General features: G+C 36.2%; 1 protein-coding gene and 1 pseudogene across 2 annotated transcripts; one reads left to right on the forward strand and one right to left on the reverse strand.

The window, feature by feature from the left end:
* The first annotated feature begins 443 nt into the window (after positions 1–443).
* On the forward strand, positions 444–4,601 carry LOC125170575 (telomere zinc finger-associated protein-like; annotated as a pseudogene).
* Positions 4,602–14,403: 9,802 nt separating this feature from the next.
* Positions 14,404–23,485, reverse strand: RERGL (RERG like). 2 transcript variants are annotated; one of them, XM_047868672.1, is made up of 5 exons: positions 23,122–23,473; positions 22,023–22,079; positions 17,964–18,037; positions 17,550–17,698; positions 14,404–15,000 (listed from the first exon to the last, which is right to left on the reverse strand). In XM_047868672.1, the coding sequence occupies exons 1-5, from the start codon at positions 23,171–23,173 to the stop codon at positions 14,718–14,720; spliced, it is 615 nt and encodes a 204-aa protein (XP_047724628.1). In that variant the 5' UTR covers positions 23,174–23,473; the 3' UTR covers positions 14,404–14,717. The 2 variants fall into 2 exon arrangements, with proteins under 2 accessions (XP_047724628.1, XP_047724629.1); XM_047868673.1 differs by lacking the exon at positions 22,023–22,079 and having other exon boundaries at positions 23,122–23,485.
* Positions 23,486–25,179: the final 1,694 nt, after the last annotated feature.

Raw genomic sequence — 25,179 nt, forward strand, 5'->3', positions numbered from 1 at the left:
GCTTCCGATTCTGTGTCTCCCTCTCTCTCTGCCCCTCCCCCATTCATGCTCTGTCTCTCTCTGTCTCAAAAATAAATAAAACGTTGAAAAAGAAAAAAAAATTTAAAATTTAAGTGAGAAATTGCTTGTAAAGCACTTTTTATGGTACATAGTAGCTCAGTACGGGTTAGCTATGACTTTTAATATTGTTTTAATTATTATTAGTGCAACCCATGACCATCTTGGGGCTGGATCATTACAACCACCTCCTTCCTGACTATGGTTTCCCTGATTCCATTCTTTTCTTTACATTGCCCTTATTTACACTACAGGTAGAATAGTATTTTAAAAACACAAATATGTGCACATCATTCCCCTGCCCAATGGCCACCCACCATGTTAAGCAAAAACACCAAATCCCTTATCGTGAAGCCTAGGCCATCTTGACCTGTCTCCTGCTTACCATGGCAGCTTTCTTGATTCCTTCTTTAACAGAAAAGGTGTTTCAAGCTCCAGTGAGCCTAAGAAATACTAAAAAAAACATATTAAGACTAAATCCTAGGATGTGCCCACAGATTTTAATTTAGTAAATCCAGGGTGGAGCCCAGGACTCTGCCTTTTTTTAAGTTTTTCTTTAATTTCCAGTTGGTTAACACACAAAGTAGTATTAGCTTCAGGTGTATAACATAGTGATTCAACAATTCCATACACCGGACTCTGCACTTTAAATTTACTCTATCCTCTCACATCTACCCCCTTCCCCCAGGAGATTCTGCTATAGGGAACATAACTTCAGAAGCCTTGGTTTATGTTGTATTAAACTCCAAACGCCTTTATCAGCATTTTTTGCCTAACTGCCTCTTATTTTTCACTCACCTTGGCGGTCACTGTTTTTCAAGGAAGCAGTAACATGTTGAGTTTCTTTTATTACAATTCTCTGCAGAAGAGCAAACTTCTGATATTAACTTGGTGTCTCACACAGGTTTTTGTGTTGAGAAAATAAATCATTGACTAAAGTAACCACATGTATCAGTCTATATTAACACATTGTTATCTTAATATTTCCGTTTCTCTGGGGTGCCTGGGTGGCTCAGTCAGTTAAGTATTGACTTTGGCTCAGGTCATGATCTCACAGTTTGTGGGTTCAAGCCCCACGTCAGGCTCTGCGCGGACTTCAGATTCTTCTCTCTGCCCCTCCCCCACTTGCTCATGCTTGCTCTCCCTCACTCTCTCTCTCTCTCAAAAGTAAACATTAAAAAAATTAAAAATTTTTTTCTGTTTCTGATGGGTCTTCCCTAAAATCTGAATACTATCAGACAAAGCAATGAAAGTGTAAATTAACATTTACAAATGAAGTGTAACTTTTTAAGTTGAATGTCTTTTGAAGTATCACCTAAAAACAAAACAAAGCAAAAAGGACACACATCTCTCTTAAGTTTGGCTTATTGTCAACAACATCTGGAATGAAACAGGACCATTTCTTCTCCATATCCAGTGACTTTGTAACTTTTAGAACAGCAACAGCGTTTCTGTTTACTGAAATAGCCATTTAAGACATAAAACTTAAGAGAATAAATTTTACCTATTGTTAGTTTTCCCCTTTACAACAATAGTAATCCTTCATGTGTCCTTGATTTTATTTAAATTTTAGTTTTGGGGGGTTATTCGGTGGCTCGGTCAGTTAAGCGACTGACTCTTGACTTCAGCTCAGGTCATGATTTCGCGGTTTGTGGGTTTGAGCCCTGTGTCTGGCTCTGCATTGACCGTGTGGAGCCTGGTTGGGATTCTCTCTCCCTCCTCTCTCTGCCCCTCCCCCATTCTCTCTCTGTCTCTCTCAAAATTAATAAATAAACCTTATTTAAAAATTTTTAATTTTACTTTTTGATCTGTGTGTTCATTTTCCCTCAGGTCATAGGTAATTTGATTGTCAAGTACATGTCTGTGTGTCTGTGTGTCTGTGTGTGTGTTAGAGAGAGACAGAGAATTCATACGTGTGTGATTTATTTTTTTTTAACAGCTTCCCGGTAAAATCTCAGATTTTGCTTTTATTCTCCCTACATTTGACAGATATAAACATGAAGATAAGAATCATGATAGGCTGTTGAATAGTTTATCTGTTTGTAGTTTAGCTTCAAATATATGACTGTAAAATTCAGAATAGATACATCACTTGGTGTAGTTCAGATAATTGATTCATAAGTCAGCTACATCAGGCAGTTTTTGATGGTATCTTTATAAATAGGCTGGAGCTTTCAAATGCCTGATGGTATCTCTCATGCTGACATGAAAGGCATTTAGAGGTTGGAATATGCTACCCGTACAACTTGTATTCTAGATACAGTTCATGAGGCCTATTAACTTCCTATCGTACAAGGAACAAAATATCACTGAAACATAATAAATTTAACGGTGATATAAGAAATGCTTTTATAATTGTGTTTTAAAAGGAGCAATGTTAGATACTGACTTTTATAATAGATATTTAGAAATATAAGCATAAGCAGTTTTCATGTTTAAAACAAAAATAATAATAAATAAGAGGATTAAAAAGTCCAGAGATATAGCCAATGTGCATAGTGCTAAGATGGTTTCTCATCCATTTGTGAGTTAGATCGAGCCTGCCTTTGCAAAGTGCATTCACTCAGTCTGTCTTCATAATTCCAGATGCATGCACACCTCTTTTTTATCCTGAAATTGGGTAAATAATTAAGAGTTTTGCAGTGAGATATTTATCAAACAACTGTAAACATAAAAGATTCTGGGCTAGTAGCAGTATATTAAGCATTTATTTGGTAATTCTAAGCAGGTCTCCTGTATACGTTGTGAATTTCTTTATATGTATTTATATACATATAAATATATGTATATATATTTATATACATATAAGTATATATATTTATATGTGTATATAAATATATATATTTAATGATGTTGATATTTTTTAATGCTTTGTTTCTTTTTGAGAGCAGGGGGAGGGGCAGAGAGAGAGGGGGACAGAGCATCTGTAGTGGGCTCCTTGGTAACAGCAGAGAGGCCCAGCTGGGGCTCAAACTCTCCAACCACGAGATCATGACCTGAGCCAAAGTCAGAAGCTCAACCGATTGAGCCACCCAAGTGCTCCTCTTTATATTTTTCAATTAGGAAGGCCAAGCATTGTACAACACATATTATGCCATCATTGTCTCTCTGACTGCTGTCCTATCCTGACCTCCCTGTCAGCTCTCAAACACACAGAGGGTTTTTTCACTAGGCTTGAAATACTTTCTCTAGGTGCTGTCCCCCCACTCTACTCTGTACCATAGAAATAGGCACCCAGCCCCTATAATCCTAGAAAGTATGTATATTCCTTTGAAAGAAATCGTAAAGTGCCACCTCAGAATCTCTCACTTTGGCACAGTAATTACTTTGAATTCAAGGCAGGTAAGAAACAGGTAAAAGAGGGGACACTCAAGACCTTCCTTTTTCTGCCAAAACGTGCCTTAGCAAATAGCATCTAAAAATTGACAACAGGAAACACACTGGGAGGAACTCTTTCAATGTCCCAAATGTGCACAGGGTTTTTTTGGAACAGGAGAAACTCTTGGAGCACGAAGCCTGAAATTATATGAACGGCTGGGAACAGGTCTTCTCAGGTTCCGTGTGTTGGGAGACCTTCCACCGGAGGCTGGAGCCGCAGCTGCACCCGGCGTCCCACACGGGAGAGATGTGCTCCGCGTGTTCTTCCTGCACCCAGCAGTTCACTAAGGAGGCCTCGAAGAGGCCAAGCTCCATGCCCGTCCCGTCTGTGCCAAATGTTCATGTCCCAAGAGAACTGCAGCTGTGTGAGCCTTTTAAGCACTGCGGGGAGAAGCTGTTTCTGTGCAAGGAGTGGGGCCTCCGGCAGAAATGGCCCGCAGATGCGCATGAAGGCCAAGCGCAGGAACGAGACACCGTGTGTCTGTGAATTCTGGAGCCACGCCTTTCTCTAGAAGGCCGGCCTCGACGCGCACCTGAGCACGCACACGGGCAAGAAGCCCTTCCAGTGCCACCTCGGTGACAAGACCTTCTGTACCCCAAGCCAGCCCGGACAAGCACAACTGTACCCCCATGGGCGAGAGGCCTTTCAGGTGTGAGTTCGGCAAGCAGCGCTTCCCCTAAAAGGGATCCTGCTGAGGCACATGGCCCGCAGCCACCAGGAGGGTCGGCCCCACTTCTGCCAGATGGGCGGGAAGACCTTCAAAGTGGTGGGGCAGCTTCACGTGCACATCAGAAGGCCCAAGGCGATGAGGAAGTTCAAGTGCGCCAAGTAGGTCCACCTGCGGAGCTCATGGAGCTCCGCAACCAGGTGGAGAAGTACAGCCCACAGCAGCTCGAGCCCTGGCACCTAGTCACTGAAGACCAGGTGAGGATGGTGGTGGTGATGCTCCGCCTGCAGAGCTGGACCGGGGCTCGGTGGAGGCCCCTAAGTCCCTTCCCAGGCCTGCCTGGCCTTACAGCTCCCCGGCCAAAGACTGCGGTGGAGAGCTTTGCGAGACCAGGCAACATGCAGCTCAACGCCGCTGAGGACTGAGGCACGGGGCTCCTCCTACCCATTACAGCCCGCATGGTGCCAGCCCCCAATAAACCACATGGCTTTGGACTAGGGGGGAAATGTTTTGCTTTTTCTGTGAATGCTTCTCTCCTGATATTCGCTCAAAGGATCTGCTCGAGAATGCCAAACCTAACCTTCTTTTAAAACAGCCACCACTCTTGGGGGCTCAACGGGCTAAGCCTCTGACTCTTGATTTCAGCTCAGGTCATGATCTCACAGTCTCAGTGCAGGTAGTGGAGAGCCTGCTTGGGATTCTCTGTCTCTGTCTCTCTTCTCCTCCCCTGTGCTCATGCTCTCTCTGTCTCATGAATAAATAAATAGCCACCAGTCTTTCACTGCCCCTCCTGCAGCATGCCTGTCCTTCTTGGCTGACTTCTCACCGTAGTCTTCATGCATTTATCATTATCTGACATCCTGTATAATGTACATATTTTGTTTATCATTGTGTCTTCCCACTAAAATACAAGCTTTATGAAGGTATGGACTTTTATATGTCTCATTTGCTGCTCTATCCCCAAAGCTTAGAGCAACACCTGGCCCATAACACATTGTCGATCAATATTAATCACTTTACTTGTTTTTAAAATGTGTTTTACAGATGCTAGGTTCCACACATACTAGGCCCTAAAAGTTTCACTAGTTTCTCAGAAAAATACTTTGACATAAAGGTCATTAACTGCACAAGGAGAAACACATATTGAGTTACATAAACAATGGCAACTTTTAGATAAAGAACATATTATCTGGGGGAGGGGGTCTCTCACATAATATAAAACCCTTGAGGTCCAATAGCTAATAATCATTTGGTATATTTCTTTGCGATCCTTTTTTTGTGGTACTTTTGTCCTTAAGTGAAATCATACTTAACCTGTACTTTCATATTTTACTTTTATATTTATTATCAAAATATAAGGGGTGCCTGGGTGGCTCAGTCGGTTAAGCGACCAACTTCCGCTCAGGTCACGATCTTGGAGTTCACGAGTTCAAGCCAGATGTGGACAGTTCAGAGCCTGGAGCTTGCTTCTGATTCTATGTCTCCCTCTCTCTCTGCCCCTCCCCTGCTTGTACTCTGTCTCTCTCAAAAATGAAAAAAATTAAAAAAATGTTATTATCAAAACCTAGGCATCTTCCTGTATAACTCAAAACCACTTGTAGAAATGATTTAAAATGTCTATATATTTTTCAGTAGTATTGAAGGAGGGTATTGTGGTGGGGAGAGCTGTTTAGAGCCAATTACATTTATTTGTGAATTCTAACTCAGACAATAATTGGCCTTTGATCTAGATTAATCTTTTTAATTATATTGAGGTGTATAAAAGATTCAACCATGTAAAATACGATAATATCTTCTTTGCAGGGCACTTTATATATTTACATAAAATATATTTAAGCCATATAGCATGTATGTACTCAATACATACATACATACATAGTATGTACTCAATAAATGATTATATAGTCTACATATCATAACTATTTTTATATCATAATTATTTTAAACATATTGTTAGACAATAATATTGTTAAATTTTTTCTCTGCTCTAACAAAGTCTACTTGAAATAGTTTGTTTTTCTGATTAATCATATGATTAATCATAGCCTAGATTTCCACAAAAGTCACTTTAGTCATTGATAATAAATAATATCACATACCTCATTCTATGCATATAATTAGACTTATCACAATTTCTTTTATAGCCTTCTAGTTCCTAAATTCTTCATTTTGATTATTCTCTGTTTTTTGGAATTGAAACTTTGATAATTTTTAAGTAACATTGAGTGTATTTTTTCAGAGCACTTGCATACCTGAAACTATCTTTCTTTTGTCTTATTTTAACCAGAATTTAGCTGTCTTTATAATTAGACTTTTGCAAAACCTTCCCTCTAAACTCTTTAGGCTTTTTACTTTTCTTAACTAACTTCTGTTCATATAATTGCAAAGAGTTTAAGTCATGCTGAATTTTTTCAATTGCTTTGACTTGTTTTTTTTTCTGGGAGACCAGAATATTTTTTTTTTTTTTTTTTTTTAGTTTATGTATTTATCCTGAGAGCGGGAGAGAGAGCGGGGTAGGGGGAGAGAGAGCTGAAAAGAAAGAGAATCCCAAGCAGGCTGGACACTCTCAGCAGGGAGCCCGACAAGGGGCTCAGACTCATAAACCCAGAGATCATGACCTGAGCGAAAATCAAAAGTCAGACGTTTAGCTGACTGAACCACCCAGGCGCCCCTGGAATGTTTTTTTTTTCTCTTTCTGAAACACACTGAATCATATTTGAGATGTAGAATTTTTCTCCTTACACCACCAGGATAAGGACTATTGCTTCTATATTCCAAGAATGTGTATTATTATTATTATTATTATAGTTAGATTCTAATCTTCATATCTATAATATTTATATTATATGCTTTTTAATATGTTCATTTATTTGACTGTCTTCATGTTCTTAAAAAATCTTCTGTTTTATATCAATGCCATTTAACTGATTTTCTGTAATGCCAATTTGACTCTTCATTAACAAAAATGCAGATTTTAAAGTCTGCTCTAGACTTCCAATTTTCATTTTCATTTTTAAAATTATCTTCAGACATATACCTTCCTCTTTCATATTACTATTGCTGTGTTTTTGTCTTAAGGAATATTTTCAAAAATCCATTATTTTTTTTTAAATTTTTTAGTTAACGTTTATTTATTTTTGAGACAGAGAGAGACAGAGCATGAACAGGGGAGGAGCAGAGAGAGAGGGAGACACAGAATCTGAAATGGGCTCCAGACTCTGAGCTGTCAGCACAGAGCCCGACGTGGGGCTCGAACTCACGGACCGTGAGATCATGACCTGAGCCGAAGTCGGACGATTAACCGACCAAGCCACCCACGCGCCCCTAAAAATCCATTATTTTTAATGTATGTGTAAGGTGGGGGGATTTAACTGTGTTTTATGTTTCTTGATCCCTCTAAAAAGAAAGACGTCTATGGCCTGGATTGCCAACATATGGTGCACCTATCTTATCCTATCTTCATCATCCTGTCAATCATTATTTTGGGAAGGGAACGGTGTGCATTCTCCAGCACTCTGGCTGTTGTGTTCATCTCAGCATAATTTCTATGCATAACCAGGACTGATTTAGTTGGCTGTGCTCTTTGAGGTGGGAGGTGGTTCCTAAACTTGCCATCTTCATATTACAGGGAAGAAATTATATGTGGTGAATAACATGACACAAATTGTTTTGTTTTGTTTCCATTAAACAAATGCTACACACACAAATAATAGTAAACCACATCTCTGAGCCTCTGCCCTAACCTTTCCAACAACCAAATCTCTATCTCATCGGAGTTTGCCTTTAATAAGCACTGTTCTGGCCAGTCCTGCTTTTGTTAATCTTCTAACTGTGAATATTGATTGATTGATTGATTGATTAATGTTTATTTATTTTGTGAGAGAGAGAGAGAGCAGAGCATGAGCAGGGGAGGGTCAGAGAGAGAGGGAGACACAGAATCTGAAGCAGGCTCCAGGCTCTGAGCTGTCAGCACAGATCCCAACGTGGGGCTCCAACCCATGAATTGTGAGAACATGACCTGAGCCAAAGTCGGATGCTTAACTGACTGAGCCACGCATGCGGCCCTCCTATTATTATTATTTTTCTAATGTTTATTTATTTTTAATTTAAAAAATTTAAAAATACATGCCAATGTGTCCAAATTAAAGTTTGTTTCAGAGATACCACTTACTAGTGGTTCTATAAAGGTAAAATAAAATTACTAAAGCTATGTTGTTTTATACTTTCCTTATGAGAGGAAATTATGTTGTTTAAAGATATTTTAACAAATATTTAATAAAATGATCTTTGATCATTAATCAAAGTTCTGGGTTTACCTTTCATCATTTTCCATCAACAGTGTTTGGTGAGTGTCCTCAAATAGATAATTGACACAACAGCAGGTGTTACTAACGGAAAAAGAAGTAACCAAAGCATTTGTTGCTCTATTCCTGATTTTTAGAACATTGAATATCACAAACTAACATACTGATTTTAACAAGTAAAAATGTAGTAAGAGAAAATACATTTTCCAAAATATCTTTTTTTTCATTTTACATAGTTTCTTGGTTACATGTTATTCACTGTTATAAAATAAGGTACCCAAATTGCGTATATTTTGGTTTTGGTACAAAATTCCCCTTTTGTGAACTTTTCTCCTAGATTTAATTTTCTAATACTTTATAGACGTCCACTAATTCTTCTTCAAATTCTGATGTTTGCTAAGAACAATGGGGACATTATCTCATTCCTCAGTTATATTTCGGTTTCATCTGAACTGTTAAATCTCATATTTGTCTCATGCCCACTTATTTTAACTATAATGCTGTACTAATGAACAACTATTCATTTTTTGTAACTACAAACCTATTGTTCTAACACTTATATGTATCCAATCATTTCCCATGGGATGGGTTCCATCCTGGAATCTGTCCCCAATTTTATAATTTTGAATGCAACTTTTCTCACATATACCAACCCTCATTTTTTCTCTTATTTTCTCTGCCTTTAACTCACTTGATATTTTGTATTCCTTCTGACAGAATGGGTTATTATCTGATTAAATAATAACATATCTATGAAAACATTATTTACGTATATGGTAGTATATCTATATACATATACACAAAGACATGTGTTAATATTATCTACAAAATGTTAAGCCTTAAAAAGACATTATTAAAATAATAAATAGTAATTTAGAATGATCAAACCCATAATTTTTAAACTACTTTTTAGCAGGGTTTGCTCAAAACCTCTCTTATTGTGGAGAATGACAATGTAAGCAAAATATACACTTCTTATAGTCTAGGCTTTAAAATTTTCTGACAAAAGTCATCCAACTGGTTATTTTTAAAAGACTTTTTGTTTAGGGGTACCTGGGTGGCTTAGTTTATGAGCATCCCACTTCGTCTCAGGTCATGACCTCGCAGTTTGTGAGTTCGATCCCCGCGTCCGGCTCTGTGCTGACCGCTCAGAGCCTGGAGCCTGCTTCGGATTCTGTCTCCCTCTCTCTCCGCTCTTCCCCTGTTCACACTCTGTCTCTCTCTCAAAAATAAATAAAACATAAAATTTTTTTTAAATAAAGAATTTTTGTTTGAATGAATTAAACATTCTACCTCCAAACCAACCCAAGAATTTTAATTCCTAGATGTGTTTACATGTAGAACTGTACCCAAATCATCCAAAACTAAATAATTGATTACCTTGAAAATAAATTTATGTCTGGAAAAAACACCAGCTTAACTTAATATCTGTTTGAATGTTTCCAAGTGTCTAGATATTAGTCATCTTTAGTCCTATAGAATGGTCTAGACGCTACAGCAGTAACTCATGGTCATACTCTCAAATAATGGCAAGTAATCTCATATCTTACTCTTCTTCAATGGTCTGGTTTTCTTCTCTTAATTCTTCATGCCTTAGTGGTTCCAGGATTACTAAAATGTTGGTAAAATTCCACATTGCAACTAGTACTATAGAGTCTTCTAATTCCCTCCTTGGAGGAACTTACATTCCCATTATTAAATTGTATCTCTATCCAAAAGAAAAAAAAAAACAATCTGTTTGGTAGTTTATACATTTGAAAATTATGATGACCTTCTTCTTTACTTTGAAATAATATGTTGTCATTATAAAGTATATTTCCAATTTATAGTGTGTCTTTTTTTTTTCTTTGGGAATTTAAAATACTTTAAATAATTTGGGCTTTGCCTGATTCCCCCAGAATTGTGGAGTATGACTGATAACTGCCTTTAGAATCCTTAATAGCTAAATTACAATTATTATGCAAAGTCCTACAATAGACAGTTATATGGATTATTAAATGACTTTGCCTTTTTTGCAAACTATAATCATTTTCCTTTATTAGCTGAAGGATTTCATAATTTAAGGAAGATGAGAAACCTATAAGTCACGCTTTCAAATAAGGAACATGGATATTGCAAACATTAAATTCCCCCATAAAAATGTTAAGGCATCATTAAACTAGGTTCAGATTAATACAATTCAGTCAACTCTAGATAGATATCTCCCATAATAAGCTGAAACAATACCTAGTGATCTAAGATGTAAAATATTTTACTACAGCCAATTTATAAACCTATAAAACATACAGGTATCATTCAACCTCTTTATTAATAGTGCATGCCTTGTATTAAATCAAAACCATTTTAAAGGCCCCTCCCTTTTGGCATTCCCTTCCTCAGCTGTTGCCCCTCATTATGTGTTATCTCACTGAAGCTCATCCAAAGTGAATGACAGCATCTTTTTTACTAGAAGCAGCTTAGGCAATTCCCAGCCTAGTGATACAGCTTAACTATCTCTGAGATTTATAGACACACTTGCTATCCTGAACCTACAATATTCTATGGTCTCATGTTGATGTATTTGTTTCTCTGTAAGCAGATGTGGTTTTCTCACTTCGGAAAACTGTAACTTATTACTTTTTAGGTTCTTGCAAGTTGCTTTACGTGTGAATTACATTCACAAGAAAACTGATATTGCGACAACTTCAGGTTCTAGACTGTTTTGAAGTGGCTTAAAGCGGGTTTGTTCTTTTTTTCACATTTTTCCCCGATAAGAAAGCCAAATATTTTGTACTGTCTGAACTGCCAAGAGTTTTAATAAGTTATCTACTCTGGTTATCTATTATCACATAACCCCAAAACAATGGTTTAATAGCCCCCAACAATGGAAATTATGCTCACGAATCTGCAATTGGGGCGAGATTCTGAGGGCTAACTCGTCTCTGCTCTACTTGGCATCAGTTAGTCCAAGGGTAGAGGCTGGATATGCTCATATATTGAGTGGCTGTGTGGTTACTAATCCTGTGTGGTATCTCCAGCCCTGTGCCTTCAGGGCAACCAGATTCATATATGTTGACTCATGGCTCCCAAAGCTAAATCCCAGGGAGGAGCCGATGGGAACAGGTGAGAACAGATGATGTAGGAACAGATCAAGCTCAAGCCCCTTTCCCAACCTGGTCCCCTTTTTTCCAGGTTTGGTAAATTGAAAAATAAAGTTGTAATAGATTTGGTATACAACATAATGATTTAATATATATACACACACACACACACACACACACACACATATGTATATGTTGTAAAATGATTACCACAATCAAACTGCAATCACATTAATTAACATATCTATCACCTCACAGTTATCTTTCGTGTGTGAGAGAACATTTGTTTGCGTTACTCTGTTCCACTGACTCCTTATAACAAGATGTGTCATCCCAAGTCATCTTGACAAAAAAATCAAGGTACAATAAATAAAATTGTAAAATATATTCAAATATTTGTATCCTTAACAGAGGAATTTTGAATTCTGACTCATCACAGACAGGTATGCATGGATTAAACTATTAAAGAATTTTCATACCATATCGACATTAGAGTTCTTGCATACCACATAAATTAACATGTTGTTTTTCACACCAAATCATCCCAAAAGAATCTTTTTTGAACTGGTAAAATAATTTTAAAGAATGAAGACCAAATCTCTAAAAAGGAAATTATAGGAATTAACGGAATAATTAGAACAAAACAAAAAATTAAAATATAATGGTTAAACTGATATATATATAAATATATATGTATATATATGTTTACCTATGTACATATAAATATGAAGACAATATTGAAACTATAAAATATTAATGAAATCCTTGCAAACAGTTGACTAAAAAAGCATAACATTGAATTTGCTAGAATAATATTACACAATAAAATTTATTTCTCATTTACATAGCAATCCAATCTGAATGTACCTAGTTGATAGAAATCTTTCCTAAGCTTGAGATATTAGTGCCAGGCATAAGAGGACTGTGCCTCATTACACAGAGGTTACCATGAAGTTCTTTAGTAGAAGGAAATTATCCCATTTGCCAGTTTCAAGAAGTGCACTATGTTGTCTACCTTTGGTATGTTATGAAAAGTGGCCCATGGTACAGATTTCTAGGCAGCAATCAGTGGTTTTGCCAGTTAGCTAGAGATCAGTACGAAACAAAACTGGGTGACGATGACAAAAAGGACCAGAGAAAAAAATGTGTGAATGGATCTCTTAGAGAGAACATAAAATATTCATATCTTTGTGTATCATGTTTATGCCCGTCAGAAAGCATCCACCAAGGAGAAGTCACTTTACAACCAGAGGGACAGGATGACCTGTTCTGCAGATATCAACCTGCCTCTTGGCCATCTTTGTGCTTACAACAACGATCCAGGATAACAGTGGTCATAGTGGCATGGATGGAAGCAATGCATGGGCTTATAATATGGATTTTGCCTCAATATAACTGATTGAATATGTCACTTCTAAGTTTCCAACCAGCCACTATTAGAAATGGAACCTCTGCCCTGGATATAGCACCGTTTCTTTGTGGGCTGAGTGGGTGGGTAACAGGAAACAAGTTAAACACTGGTATCCAGGGGCACCTGAGTGGTTTAGTTGGTTAAGCGCCCAGCTCTTGATTTCAGCTCAGTTCATAATCTCATGGGTTCGTGAGTTTGACCCCAGTCAGGCTCTGTGCACGCAACTTGGAGCCTACTTTGGGTTCTCTCTCCCCTCCTCTCTCTGCCCCTTCCCAACTCCCACCCTATCTCTCTAAAAATAAATACATAAACTTAAAAAAAAAATGCTGGCATCCAGATTCTGCTGTTTCAGGATTCTTTCAAGCAGCGCAGTTTGATGACAACATTCCTACTGCCGACTCTGACCTATAGAGCACAGTCACTATTAAGCTTCTCAAAATTGTGTCCCCTCACCAGTGCATTCCTCACTTTGTTAGTAAAGGAAATTCCTCTGAATTGTCCCAAGCACCACCATTACATGGTGGGTTCCTGGGCAAACCTACCATATCAATTCTAACTTCCCTACCTTTATGAATGTTCTGAACTATTTTGTATTCTACCACACAATGTTCTATTATTTCCACTACTTTTACTCCAGTCTATCATCAAGGCCAGACTTCTAAGGAACAGCAAAACTACATTGATGAGCTCTAGATGTCCCTCCTATAATGTGGAATCACAGTTCATGGTGACTAACACCAAGTCAATGAATTCTCTCCTATGCAGACTAACATTCTGTGTTACTGGTCCCCCACTTGCCTACCAACCTCTACTCAAGATCTTCTTCCAGCTTCACCCCCAGATTCTCGCTGATACATGTTAACTGGGGTACGTAGCACTGCTTGCACTCCCACTTTAATTTCTGGGAGATGTAACCTTAATTATCAGTGATTTGGCTGAAGTTAGGCCGAGGGCCCCAACTTAAAAGGCAGCGAGGCCAGCGGCAGGGGCACTGAAGTACAGAGGGTAAACAGTTGATTTCTGAAGGAAACTGCACTCAGAGAAATCTGAGAAGGCCCAAAATGTTTGTCTAATACAATATTTCTTTCAAGGCAATAAGGTCTTCAAGGTTATATGTGTGCCAACCAGCTTTTACTTCTCCCCTGTGATGTATGGATCTCTATTATTAACTAAAAACAACCAATCCTTTTTATATGAAAAGGATCTTAGCTGTATAACTTAATTTGTGCTAACTACCCTTCTTATATGGAATACATGGAAGGCAGAATTTTTCATTATCAGACCAAATACAAACTATACTTACAGGCAGAGAATTCACCTTCTTAAGGTCTAAATTATAAGTGAAATAAGTAGTATGAGCAATAAGTAATATGAAGATGTAAACGACACCAAGAACTCACTGAGTTACTGGAAAGGCACTTTAAAAATTAAATTCATGCGTTTCTACCAAATTGATGAACTATAACTACATATTTCTTTCAAAGAAATAAATATAATAAAAGTAAACTGAGGCCTGTGGAGGTAGTTTAATAAAATCATTAAGCAGTTATACAAGCAAACTATACAGCAATGCATTGGTAAGTTATAGTGAGTGCCATTTTCTATAATACGGAAAAGGCTGGGTGTGAAGCATGAGTGTACAAGATACAAACAACCAAACGGCAAGCTATATATTTGAAAACACAGCTGTGGTTTATGTTCAGTCAGTTCATATCTCTAAGAGAACTATTTTTTTTAATGCATACAAAGGGCAAATTTCATTATCATGTGAATATTTAAAACTCTCTGATATAATAAATCCCCTAGGATTACATGTCTGCTAAACAGATTTCCGTCTCTTTCCAAATACATTATTGATCAGTTTAGCCATTGATTTAGATCCACTGGGTCTTCTCTTTTCTTTGAGTTTGAAGTTTGTCAGGATGTCCTTGATAATTCTGATAAACATCATCTCTACCTCCAGACACTGCTCTGCTGCAGATAATTCACAGAATTGGCAGCGGTTATCCAATGCCAGCTTTTGCCCTTCTTCCCAGCCAACCTCTCGCACGTGACAGAGATCTTGCTTGTTACCAACCAGCAGCACCGCTGATTCCACAGCTCTGAAATGTAGAACACAACTTTGGCAAAATTATTTTACATCTCTTTTTTTTTGCATTAGTAGGTTTATATAAAAATGAATTAAGGACAAAAAAATTATTGTGTGTGTATATGTGCTTCTTATGGTCATATGTAAGTGTACGACACAAATCCCCAATTATTTACAAAAATTATAGAATGTGGTATGTGACACAGAAGTAACAAGACTATTAAAGCATAGGATTTGCATTGATACAAACCTATTCTTGAATAATGGATCTGTTTACCAACAAGGCATGATTATTAATTTTCCAAGTTCCATTATCCTATATGTAAAACAATCATGAAATAGCACGTGTTACACAGAATTGTCATGGAGATTTAATTAAATGATGTACATAAAAATACCTAGCACAGTCAGCAAAAGATGCTTACCAAGTATTATTTTTCATTTCCTTATCAATTGAAAGAGAAGGACTAACTAATGTGTTTTTACTGAATAGCTACTATAATTGAACAATTTAGATATCATTTTCCTAGGGAAAAATATTACTCAATACTTATTGCTGTTTGTTCTTTGTTATTATCCATTATACCATAGTCTAGAGATAAATGTTATAATCTCATGACCTTGTGCAATTTTTCTATTTATTTAAGAAATATGTTTCCAGAGCTCCTGGGTTGCTCAGTCAGTTAAGCATCCAGCTCTTGATTTCGGCTCAGGTCATGATCTCACAGTTTGTGGGAGTGAGTCCCGCACCGGGCTCTGTACTGACAGCACAGAGCCTGCTTAGTATTCTCTTTTTCCCTCTCTCCTTGCCTCGCCCTCCCTGTCTCTCAATATAAATATTTTTTTTTAAAGAAAAGCATTTCTTTGTTAAGATAATGTCTTCAACAAATATAAATAATTTTCAATATTATTGACATCATCAATAATGTCTTCAACAAAAATCAATAATTACAGAGACAAATTTCTAAAACAGGGTTTCATTTGAAAGATAGAATAAGACAACTAGTCCTTATAAATGCCATGGAACTCTGCCAAGTTATCTACTATAGGGAAGAAATGAATAAATGCAGTCTTCAACCCTATCTATAAAGATACTGTCTAGATTCTGCTAAAAGTCAGTTTCATCTGCATGATGGTGTGTGTGAGTGGTGAGGGGAAAAGCACTGTGTCTGTTAGACTTTTCAGGGTATTAATATTTTTTCTATAAAATTCAGAAAAGTATTGTAAAGGATTAATGGGGAAGGATAAGTGAAATATTTTGAAGGGTGACTCATAATCAGATGTAATTTTATAAAACAGTAACATATTTTGCTATCCTAGACTATCTACAGATTGAGAAGTGGGGAAATACTCTAAAAATTACTTAGTACATTAAGAAGATTGCCTGAAAAATGTCAGGTATAGGTGTTTTCATTTTTATGTTTTGACTATTCTTAAGTGATTCTTTTGATTTGGAAGAATAGTGAAGGAATTTTATTATCCCTTACCTAAGTCATTCTGCTTAAATATGAGGCATTTAATGCTTAAAACAATGAAGTTCAAAACAAAAATCTGTAATATGAGAGGAAATCAGAGCTGCAAGTTACCTCAGTAAAATCAAATCCTTTTCTCCTACCATGTTTCTATCAGTTTTATAACCAGAAAAATGAGGTCTAGAGATTAAAGTGGTTTACCTAAGGTCAATCAGATATAAACAAGAATTTACATCAATTGACTTCAGGGAAACAACCTTTATCAATCATTATCCCATGGTTTCTTGATAGTGGGCATTTAAAATAGATATAAAAACACATATACCAATTTTCAGTAATAATATTGTGCTTCTTGCTTCCCAGATTAAAGTGTTATTTTGGATTCTAAGGGCAAATCTTATCACGAGCACAAAGAATCCTTTATATCAGCATGTCAAATAAATATTTTAAATGGGAGAGGCTCAAACAAAAAAATAAAGAAAATGGGAAATGCATATGTGTAAATATATATCTAATAATACAAGAATGGTTTAAGGCAGGTATGCCTTCCCTCATAGTTTCTTTGTGTCAAGACAATTAACAATGGGTAATCATTGATCAGTTCTTTATTTTAGGAGGTGAAACAGAGAAAAATGTATTCTCATACTTAGAATTCGTAATGGTTTGATTATTCAGTCTATTTTGCTTTGATAGATTGAACAACCCAACAACAAGAATTGGATGCCAAATGTAACAAATTTGGATTTATTTAATATCCTTAACATTTTTGTGGGAATGAAAAGAAAAGGTTGAAAAGTGAACTATCTTGTGTACAGAGAACCATTTTGCAAGTGAGTGTCATGTTAACAATAGAAGCTGTCTTGTAAAATAGCCATTTACTCAGAGCAAGTAACTGTTTATGTCAGCCAGGATATAAAGTATTCTCATCTTATTCCTTTTACTACATGTGTAACTCCTGTGGAATGGAAGGTGAATTGTTCAGGGCTGTTAAATTTTGTAATTGGAAGGCTGTATTAAGCTCTTCCTAATGATGCTTATAGCTATGATGATTTACTAAAAGGAAAGGCAAGAGGAATGGAGAATATCTTACCTTTTACAATGACTAGTTTGTGGCTCCCGAATTCTGTAGACCAGTGCTTTTGCAAAAGCAAATGAGGACCTGTCACTGATGTCATACACAATAACAAACCCATCTGCCCAATGCAGTTCACTTGTGAGGGAAAATTTTGCTTTCTTTGGCTGAAAATAAATCAAGCAAATTGAAACTGGTGGGATATTCCACCTGTATTTGACACTTCAGACAATTAATTAATGGTAACCCATTTTATCAAAAAATAGATAGATATTGGACTTTATAATATTAAAAATAATCTCTTAAAATTTTAATTAAAATTGAGAACACATTTCAGTTTTAATACTGGCAACTTGACATTTACTCTTACCCAATCTTCTTCAAATCATGATTGAAAAAAAATAAAATAAAATAATACTTTGTTTTACTTACTTGAGAACAAGGGTCATATATTTCTAGGTTCAGTTGCTTCCCTTCCAAATACAAATGCTTACTATAGATAGATTCTGCAAAATATACATATATTCATTGTCAGTATGGAAATACTCTAGAATTAAAAAAATAAATTCATATTTGTATTACAGTCTTGCAAATTCAACTGGTCAGATTTTAGTGGAATAGAACAGTGGCTTTTTTTAACTGTTAGTGATCAAATACATGCATGTTATATTTGCTCATACATATATGTATTTCTTACAAATAAATTTTTCCACCATATCTATTCAACTGCATGCTTTTGTGCTTATCTACTTATCTTCCATCTTACAACTATGGACGAATTATCTGTGTTTCCAAGGCCAATCCATTCATCATGAACTAGTTACCATTTCCTCTGATGTACTGAAAGACATAACCATACCAATTCCACCTCTCTCTTCTGCATCATAAACTGTTCCTCTCTACTATATCATTATTAACCGCTGAATTTCTCCTAACTTAACAATCCTTTAGAACCCCCAATCTCTTCAACTATTGCCACATTGCTCTCCTAGCCTTTTAGTAAGTATCTACACCTCTGTGTCCAATTTCTGTCTCCATCCAGCTCTTTGAATCAGTCCAATCAGGCTTTAGTTCCAAGAACTTAAATAAACCTGTTCTTATCAAGGTTATGGTTTTAGATTCAATGGATAATTCTGTCTTGAGCTTATGTGTCCTAGTAGAATTAATAGAGCTGATCACTGCTGCCTCCTTATAATGTTTTCTTCTTTATTCTTTGTTGCTCCGTATTAATCTTTTTCATTTGTCCCACCATGTCTTCTCACACTCCAGACATGGGTCTAGGTTATGGATCTCTTCTCTATCTATACTCCCTGGCTAATCTCATTCAGATTTTTACACAACAGTTATTGCTGATGAACCCAATTTATATCTCCAGCCTAGACCTCTTCCTTGAACCTCAGACACAAACAACTACTGCTATCGGACACCTCCCTTTAGATACTTAATAGACATCTCAACCTGAAAATACTTAAAATGGAATCCCTGACTCCCCTGAAAAGATTGAATCTTCCACAATTTTCTGTTTCATTAAATTATATACCCATAACTCCAATTTATCAGGTTAAAAGCCTTAAGTCATCCCTGATCCTTTCTTTCTTTTACCTCCCATATTTATCCTATTAAAAATTCCTTTTAGGGGCACCTGGGTGGCTAAGTCGGTAAAGCGGCTGACTTCAGCTCAGGTCATGATCTCGCGGTCTGTGAGCTCGAGCCCCGCGTCAGGCTCTGTGCTGACAGCTCAGAGCCTGGAGCCTGTTTCAGATTCTGTGTCTCCCTCTCTCTCTGGCACTCCCCTGTTCATGCTTTGTCTCTCTCTGTCTGAAAAATAAATAAATGTTTAAAAAAATTCCTTTTATTCTATCTTTAAAGTATATTTTGAATTTATCTGTTTCTCATTATCTCCATTGTTAGTACTATGATCCAAGCCATCATTAGTTTTTATTTAGAGTATTACAAAACCTCCTCATTCATCTCTCTGTTTTACCTCCTTCTTAACTCCCTTCTTGTGCCTAGTCTATTCTCAACACAGGAGCAAAAGTGAACCTTGTAGCCAAATCATATCCCTTGTCTGATCAAATCTCTCCAATGGCTCCCCATCTCACTTGGATAAACCAAAGCCTTTAAAATGCCTGAAAATGTCCCTTTTTGTTTAGTCTCCCATCACTTCTATGACTTCTTTGGCTATACTCTCTCAAATTATTTGCACACAAACTACACCATCCTCCATAGCGTTCCTCAACTTTTTTCAGAAATTCCCTCCCTCAGAATTTTGGTAATTGTTTCTTCTGCCTGGAATATAATCCTCCAGATACCTTGATGGCTCAATTTCACCACCTTTATTTCTCTATCCAAATATCACCTTCTCGGCAAAGTCTACCCTGACTACCCTATTTTAAATTTAAATTTTAACATACCATATTAGTGCCATTCCCCCATGATATTTTCTTTTTCTTTATAGCAGTTATCATCATCTGAAATAACTTGTACTTTTTTTTTTAAATTGATCCTTCCTTCCAGAATATAAATCTTATGGGGGCTTGGATATTTGTCTATTTTGTTCAATACTGTAGCCTCTCTATCTAGAAGAATACCTGGGACATGGTAGGTGCTCAATAAATATTTGTTTAATGAATAAAAGACTTCCTTTCTGTAACTGTTCCTCCAGAGTTTAATAAAAGACCTACTTCTCTCCAAAATAGCACACTGACAAAAAAATCATGACCCATTCTGGCAACATAACCCATAGCTAAAAAGATATAGCAAGATTTGGGGAGCTGACTTCAGGGGTTAAGGATGCATTTTAAAATCCTTTTAGGTTACATTTAATGAAATTTGTTATAGTTTCATTAAACCTTAAAATATGTTTTCAGACAGTTCCTTGTAACTTCATAGGTTACTACTGACTGTGAACCCTACAAGTTCCTTCTAGACATTTAAACATATCTACTCAAAAATCAAAAACTGCCAGCTGGGGTCACTAACTCTTAACTTTTCAGAATTTTATTATTTCCCCTTCTGGTCTTCACTTACAAGATGGAATCATTTTCTGCCAGTTTTTCCTCGTGCAGTGATGATCTTTTTGCTCATTTGTTTGTCTTTTCAAAATGTCTCTAAGTCATATATTTTTTAATGGAAATGTACCAGCCTGGAATGTATACACTTCATTTGTTTATATAACTATATCTTATAAAAGATGAAGGTGATTTTTGTTGTTGTTGTTGCTGTTGTTATTTTTGGGTGTGGTTTTATTTGTGTTGGTTTGGTTTTGTAATTGTGGAACATCTTCTCCTGCCTGACTCTTTGTGTTATATTGACTTTTTTTGACAGAGGTTTTTCACCTGAGAATTTAAACAATACGAATTTCTTTTTCTATGTATTTCTTCTATCATTAATCAGTTTTCAAGCACTTTCCCTAAAATATTCCCAATGTCATATGGATTGAAGTAGTATGTTAAATACATGTAGAAAGTAATACAATATAATACCTTAACGTTAGTTTCTAAAATTCTGGAATAATGCTACCTCATGAATGGAGGCTTTCTTGCTTTCTTGCTTGCTTTCTTTCTTTTTTTGGTGGAGGAGATTATTTCTTATGGAAAAACATGTTTTCAATTATAACTTCCTCTTAATCTAAGAATTATTGCATAAAAAAATCAAAATCATTCCCCTTTCTTCCAACTCTCATAATTTTTTTATACTCTGCTGTTCTTGTTTAAAAAACATAAAGCAAAATCACTTTTCCCTCATGTCTTAAATCAGGTGAGTTATTAGTACTAATTAGTACTAATGTTGATTATTAATATTAGTATTAATATTGATTAATTGCTGAGCCAAAAATATACTCAAAACTCTGGCAAAGTTCCTCACTTTTTATTAATGCCTCACTCTGATATTTCCCATATGTCATGCTAATTCTGAACAAAATAAATTTAGAGCAGAGTTAGTAAAATTATTCTAAGATTATATTAAGACACTTGTTTTAGAATTTCTCTGAAACTTAGATAAGCAACCTAGATAATTTTGATATGATCTTTAATCAAGTATAATTTTCCCATTATTTTCACATGGGAATAAATTAAAATAAGCTTTATTTTGTAGTTACTAGTGCTTTTATAATTAATATGTCTTCATCTTTCAACAAATGTTTATTTAATTTCAAAACTGTTTCATAGTTTACAAAAATATTCACACTGACACGCTTCACAATATTAGGAGAGGGGGATCTTAGTTTTAATGTTCTTCTAATTCTAGACTGAAACAAACTGACTTCCTAATCCATCTCACTTAACATCAAATTGGGTGAATTTTATCATAAAAACACATTCTATTCAAGTACCTATTTTGATATTTCCAACCAGAATCTGAATAAATATGTTGCTGAAAAATCCAAAAATGGAAAATTCTACCAAAATGCTTCAGTGACCTTAATTGTGGTTTAATTAAAATGATGAAATTTTAAAGGTTAAAAAAAAGTCTAAAGTGGTGACTTACCAAAATTAGAAGCATATTCTCCAATGAATCGCTTGGTAAGAAACCTTACTGTAAGTGCTACAAGACAAACAGGCTGGACTTAGGGTCTTTTCTGTTTTAGGATACAGATAACTTAGTTATGTACATAAGGTTTTATCTTTCAGCTCAAAAATTACCAAGCATTAATGCAGACCTTAAAGCTTTATTAAATTCTAGTCTAAATAATAGTCATCAAGATTTTCACTGTACAACCATAAAGATTAAAAGACTAGAAAGTGATCTGCCTATTCAAATCACTATGTAATTAATTCATGAATGCAAACAGGTAAGACAGCTTACTTTATGTAACAGAAACAGAGTTCTCATTAAGTTTCAGATTCAAGAACTATACCATCTCTTTAACTTCTTTACCAGGTCATATCTGGCTCTAATAGTAACAAGGACAATATCACACATTTGTTTATCACACAGTTGTTTGCAAGGATAGAGGGACTTCAAAACCCAGGAAACAGAAAAAAGACCTCTAGTGTGGGTTTATCTTGCTGCAGCTCCTGGGTCTGGACAGTTGTCATCGTTCATTGAGATCAGGTAGCTCTATTGATGGCATCCTCACCACCATCATAATGGAACCAAAACCAAAATCAGGTAAAATAAAACAAAACCGTGACTTCCAAAGTCAGGGGCACCTGTTGCTCAGTCTGCAGGCATCTACAAAGCCACGCCCATCCTGTTTTTTCACCTCAGGAATGTTGCATTTAAAACATAATCCACAGGTCTCCCTGCATTCTTCTCCACCCTTAGGCTCCGAGCAGAAGAATCAGTTCAAGGCCATTGGCCACTAGTGGATGTGAGGGCAGGTGTGTTAGAGTGAGAAGTAGGTGGGATGGTGATGGAGTGATTTACTGTTATTCCTACAAATTAATACTTCAAACAGTTATCTTTCTCAAAGTGCCTATATGTTCTATAAATATACAGTTAATTGCATTACTTCCTCATAAAAATGAAAACTCCTAATGAAAAGTAGTATACATAATTATGTAGCTATATTTACCTATTAGGTCAATATATTTCTCACTCGTTTCACACTCTGCACCATGCCACAGTATGCAACACCACTCACCAGATTTGCCTGTTCCTTCGCCACCCAAGACAGCAAGCTTCACATCGTTCATCTTGTCTTTCTGATCCTTCTTGCTCAGTCCTGTCTTTTGGAGCTATGCTGACTTGAGCCCAGCATGTGCTTTTTAAAATCTTTTTTACTAATGCTGCTATCATTTCTCTAAGGCCAACTCCGCCCCATATTCCTCCCATCCAATAATAACTTTAAAAATGTTTTCCTGGAGTCTTTTTAAACATATTCCATTTAAAAAAATAAACATTGCAGTTACTATTTAGACATAAAGTCTTCGTAAGTCAATAGTTAAGAATTTCACAGAAATTCTGCAGAAGATTCTTAAGTCAGCTAAGAAAGCTTAGTTCCCAATCCTCTACTTTTTGTGTACCAGGAATTTAACTTTCTAGGACCTAGAAAAAGGATTTCTCTAAATAAGAAAATGAGGTTTTAGAGGATGAGTATACATTCCTGTAAATCTACTTTGACTGGCTCAGTTTTGATTTTTCTATAAAACCTGAGCCTATATTTTCTTGGACTTTTTCTGTGAAAGACAAAGGGAATAAGTTTACTCAGTCATGACAAGAAATGAGAGAAGGAAGAGGATGGCTGTCTCAGATGTAGTTGTTTAGGAGTGACAGCAGGGCACATAAACACACAGCCCATGTTTTTGAGTCATATGAGGCTTTAATGAAAAATATGGACACTACAGAGTTTTATCTCTGCAATGTCTTTCTTAATAAGCTCTCTCTCTCTCTCTATTTTAAGTCAATAGACAATAGTATGGTTTCTGAGAAAAAAATAAAGCAAGCAGCTTCGTGTTGTTTAAAAAGCAATAAGCAAAAACCTGTCATGTTTCCTTCTGTGGTACTGTGGTACCCCACATTACTTTCTTTCCTTTCTCTCTCTTCATTTGTATATGTATAAATTGGAGAGTTGAGAAAAGAGTACAACAAATAGAAGAACTCAACCTTGGGGTGCCTGGGTGGCGCAGTCGGTTGAGCGTACGACTTCAGCCAGGTCACGATCTCGTGGTCCGTGAGTTCGAGCCCCGCGTCGGGCTCTGGGCTGATGGATCGGAGCCTGGAGCCAGTTTCCGATTCTGTGTCTCCCTCTCTCTCTGCCCCTCCCCCGTTCATGCTCTGTCTCTCTCTGTCCCCCCATAAATAAATAAACGTTGAAAAAAAAAATTTTAAAAAAAGAAGAACTCAACCTTGTGTACTAAATTTTGAGACCCAGGTAAAGGAGTTTCATTTCTAGGCTAGGTTGATCACAGGTATAACATGCTTTTTAAAAATGCATTTATTTAGCAAACATTGAGCAACTGCCACTTTTTATTGAAGATGTGTTGAGTTAACAAGGTCAACAATTAAAGAATTCATTAAGATTCCTTAATGAATCTACAGTCTACTAAGATGCAAATTGACATAATTAGAATTATAATAGACATGATCATGGCTAAAACAGAGCTCTAACCAAGGGCTGAGGAAAGCAGAGCAGTGCATTGAAAGGTCTTCAAAAAGTAGGTAAAGCTTGAAACATGAGCAGGACCCAACAGAAGAAAAAAAAAAGTGATTGGGAATTAGGGAGATGTGTCTATTCCAAAAGAAGAAATAGACTCTGTAAAGAAAAAGAAAAAAAAAAAAAAGGAAGAGAGAGTATGGCAATTTGTGATATCAAGGTTAACACATGAACCATAAAAAAAAAAAATTTTAAATAACTTATGTTCTCTCTGTAATCCATACACCTATTTTACGAGTAACAGGTAATTATTTTTTTTTTTATTAAGGGAGTTTACTAGCTGATTTATTACATTATGAAATTGAAAGTTTTTTCCTCTACTTGGAGAAATTATATTTTTATCTTAAGAAAGTTCTGACTGATGTCTTTAGAAAGTTTAGTATACCTACTGATATGAAGGAAAAGCTTAATTTCATAGCATGCATGATATTGAAAACAATATATAGATAGTTACATATATATACCTACGTTTTTTTTGCCATATCCTGCTCCTCCCCACTGCCACTGAATTCCAAAACTAAATCTAATAAAAAAGCAGCCTAAGGG

This window comes from Prionailurus viverrinus, chromosome B4 (genome assembly GCF_022837055.1).
Source record: "Prionailurus viverrinus isolate Anna chromosome B4, UM_Priviv_1.0, whole genome shotgun sequence".
NCBI classification, from domain to species: domain Eukaryota; kingdom Metazoa; phylum Chordata; class Mammalia; order Carnivora; family Felidae; genus Prionailurus; species Prionailurus viverrinus.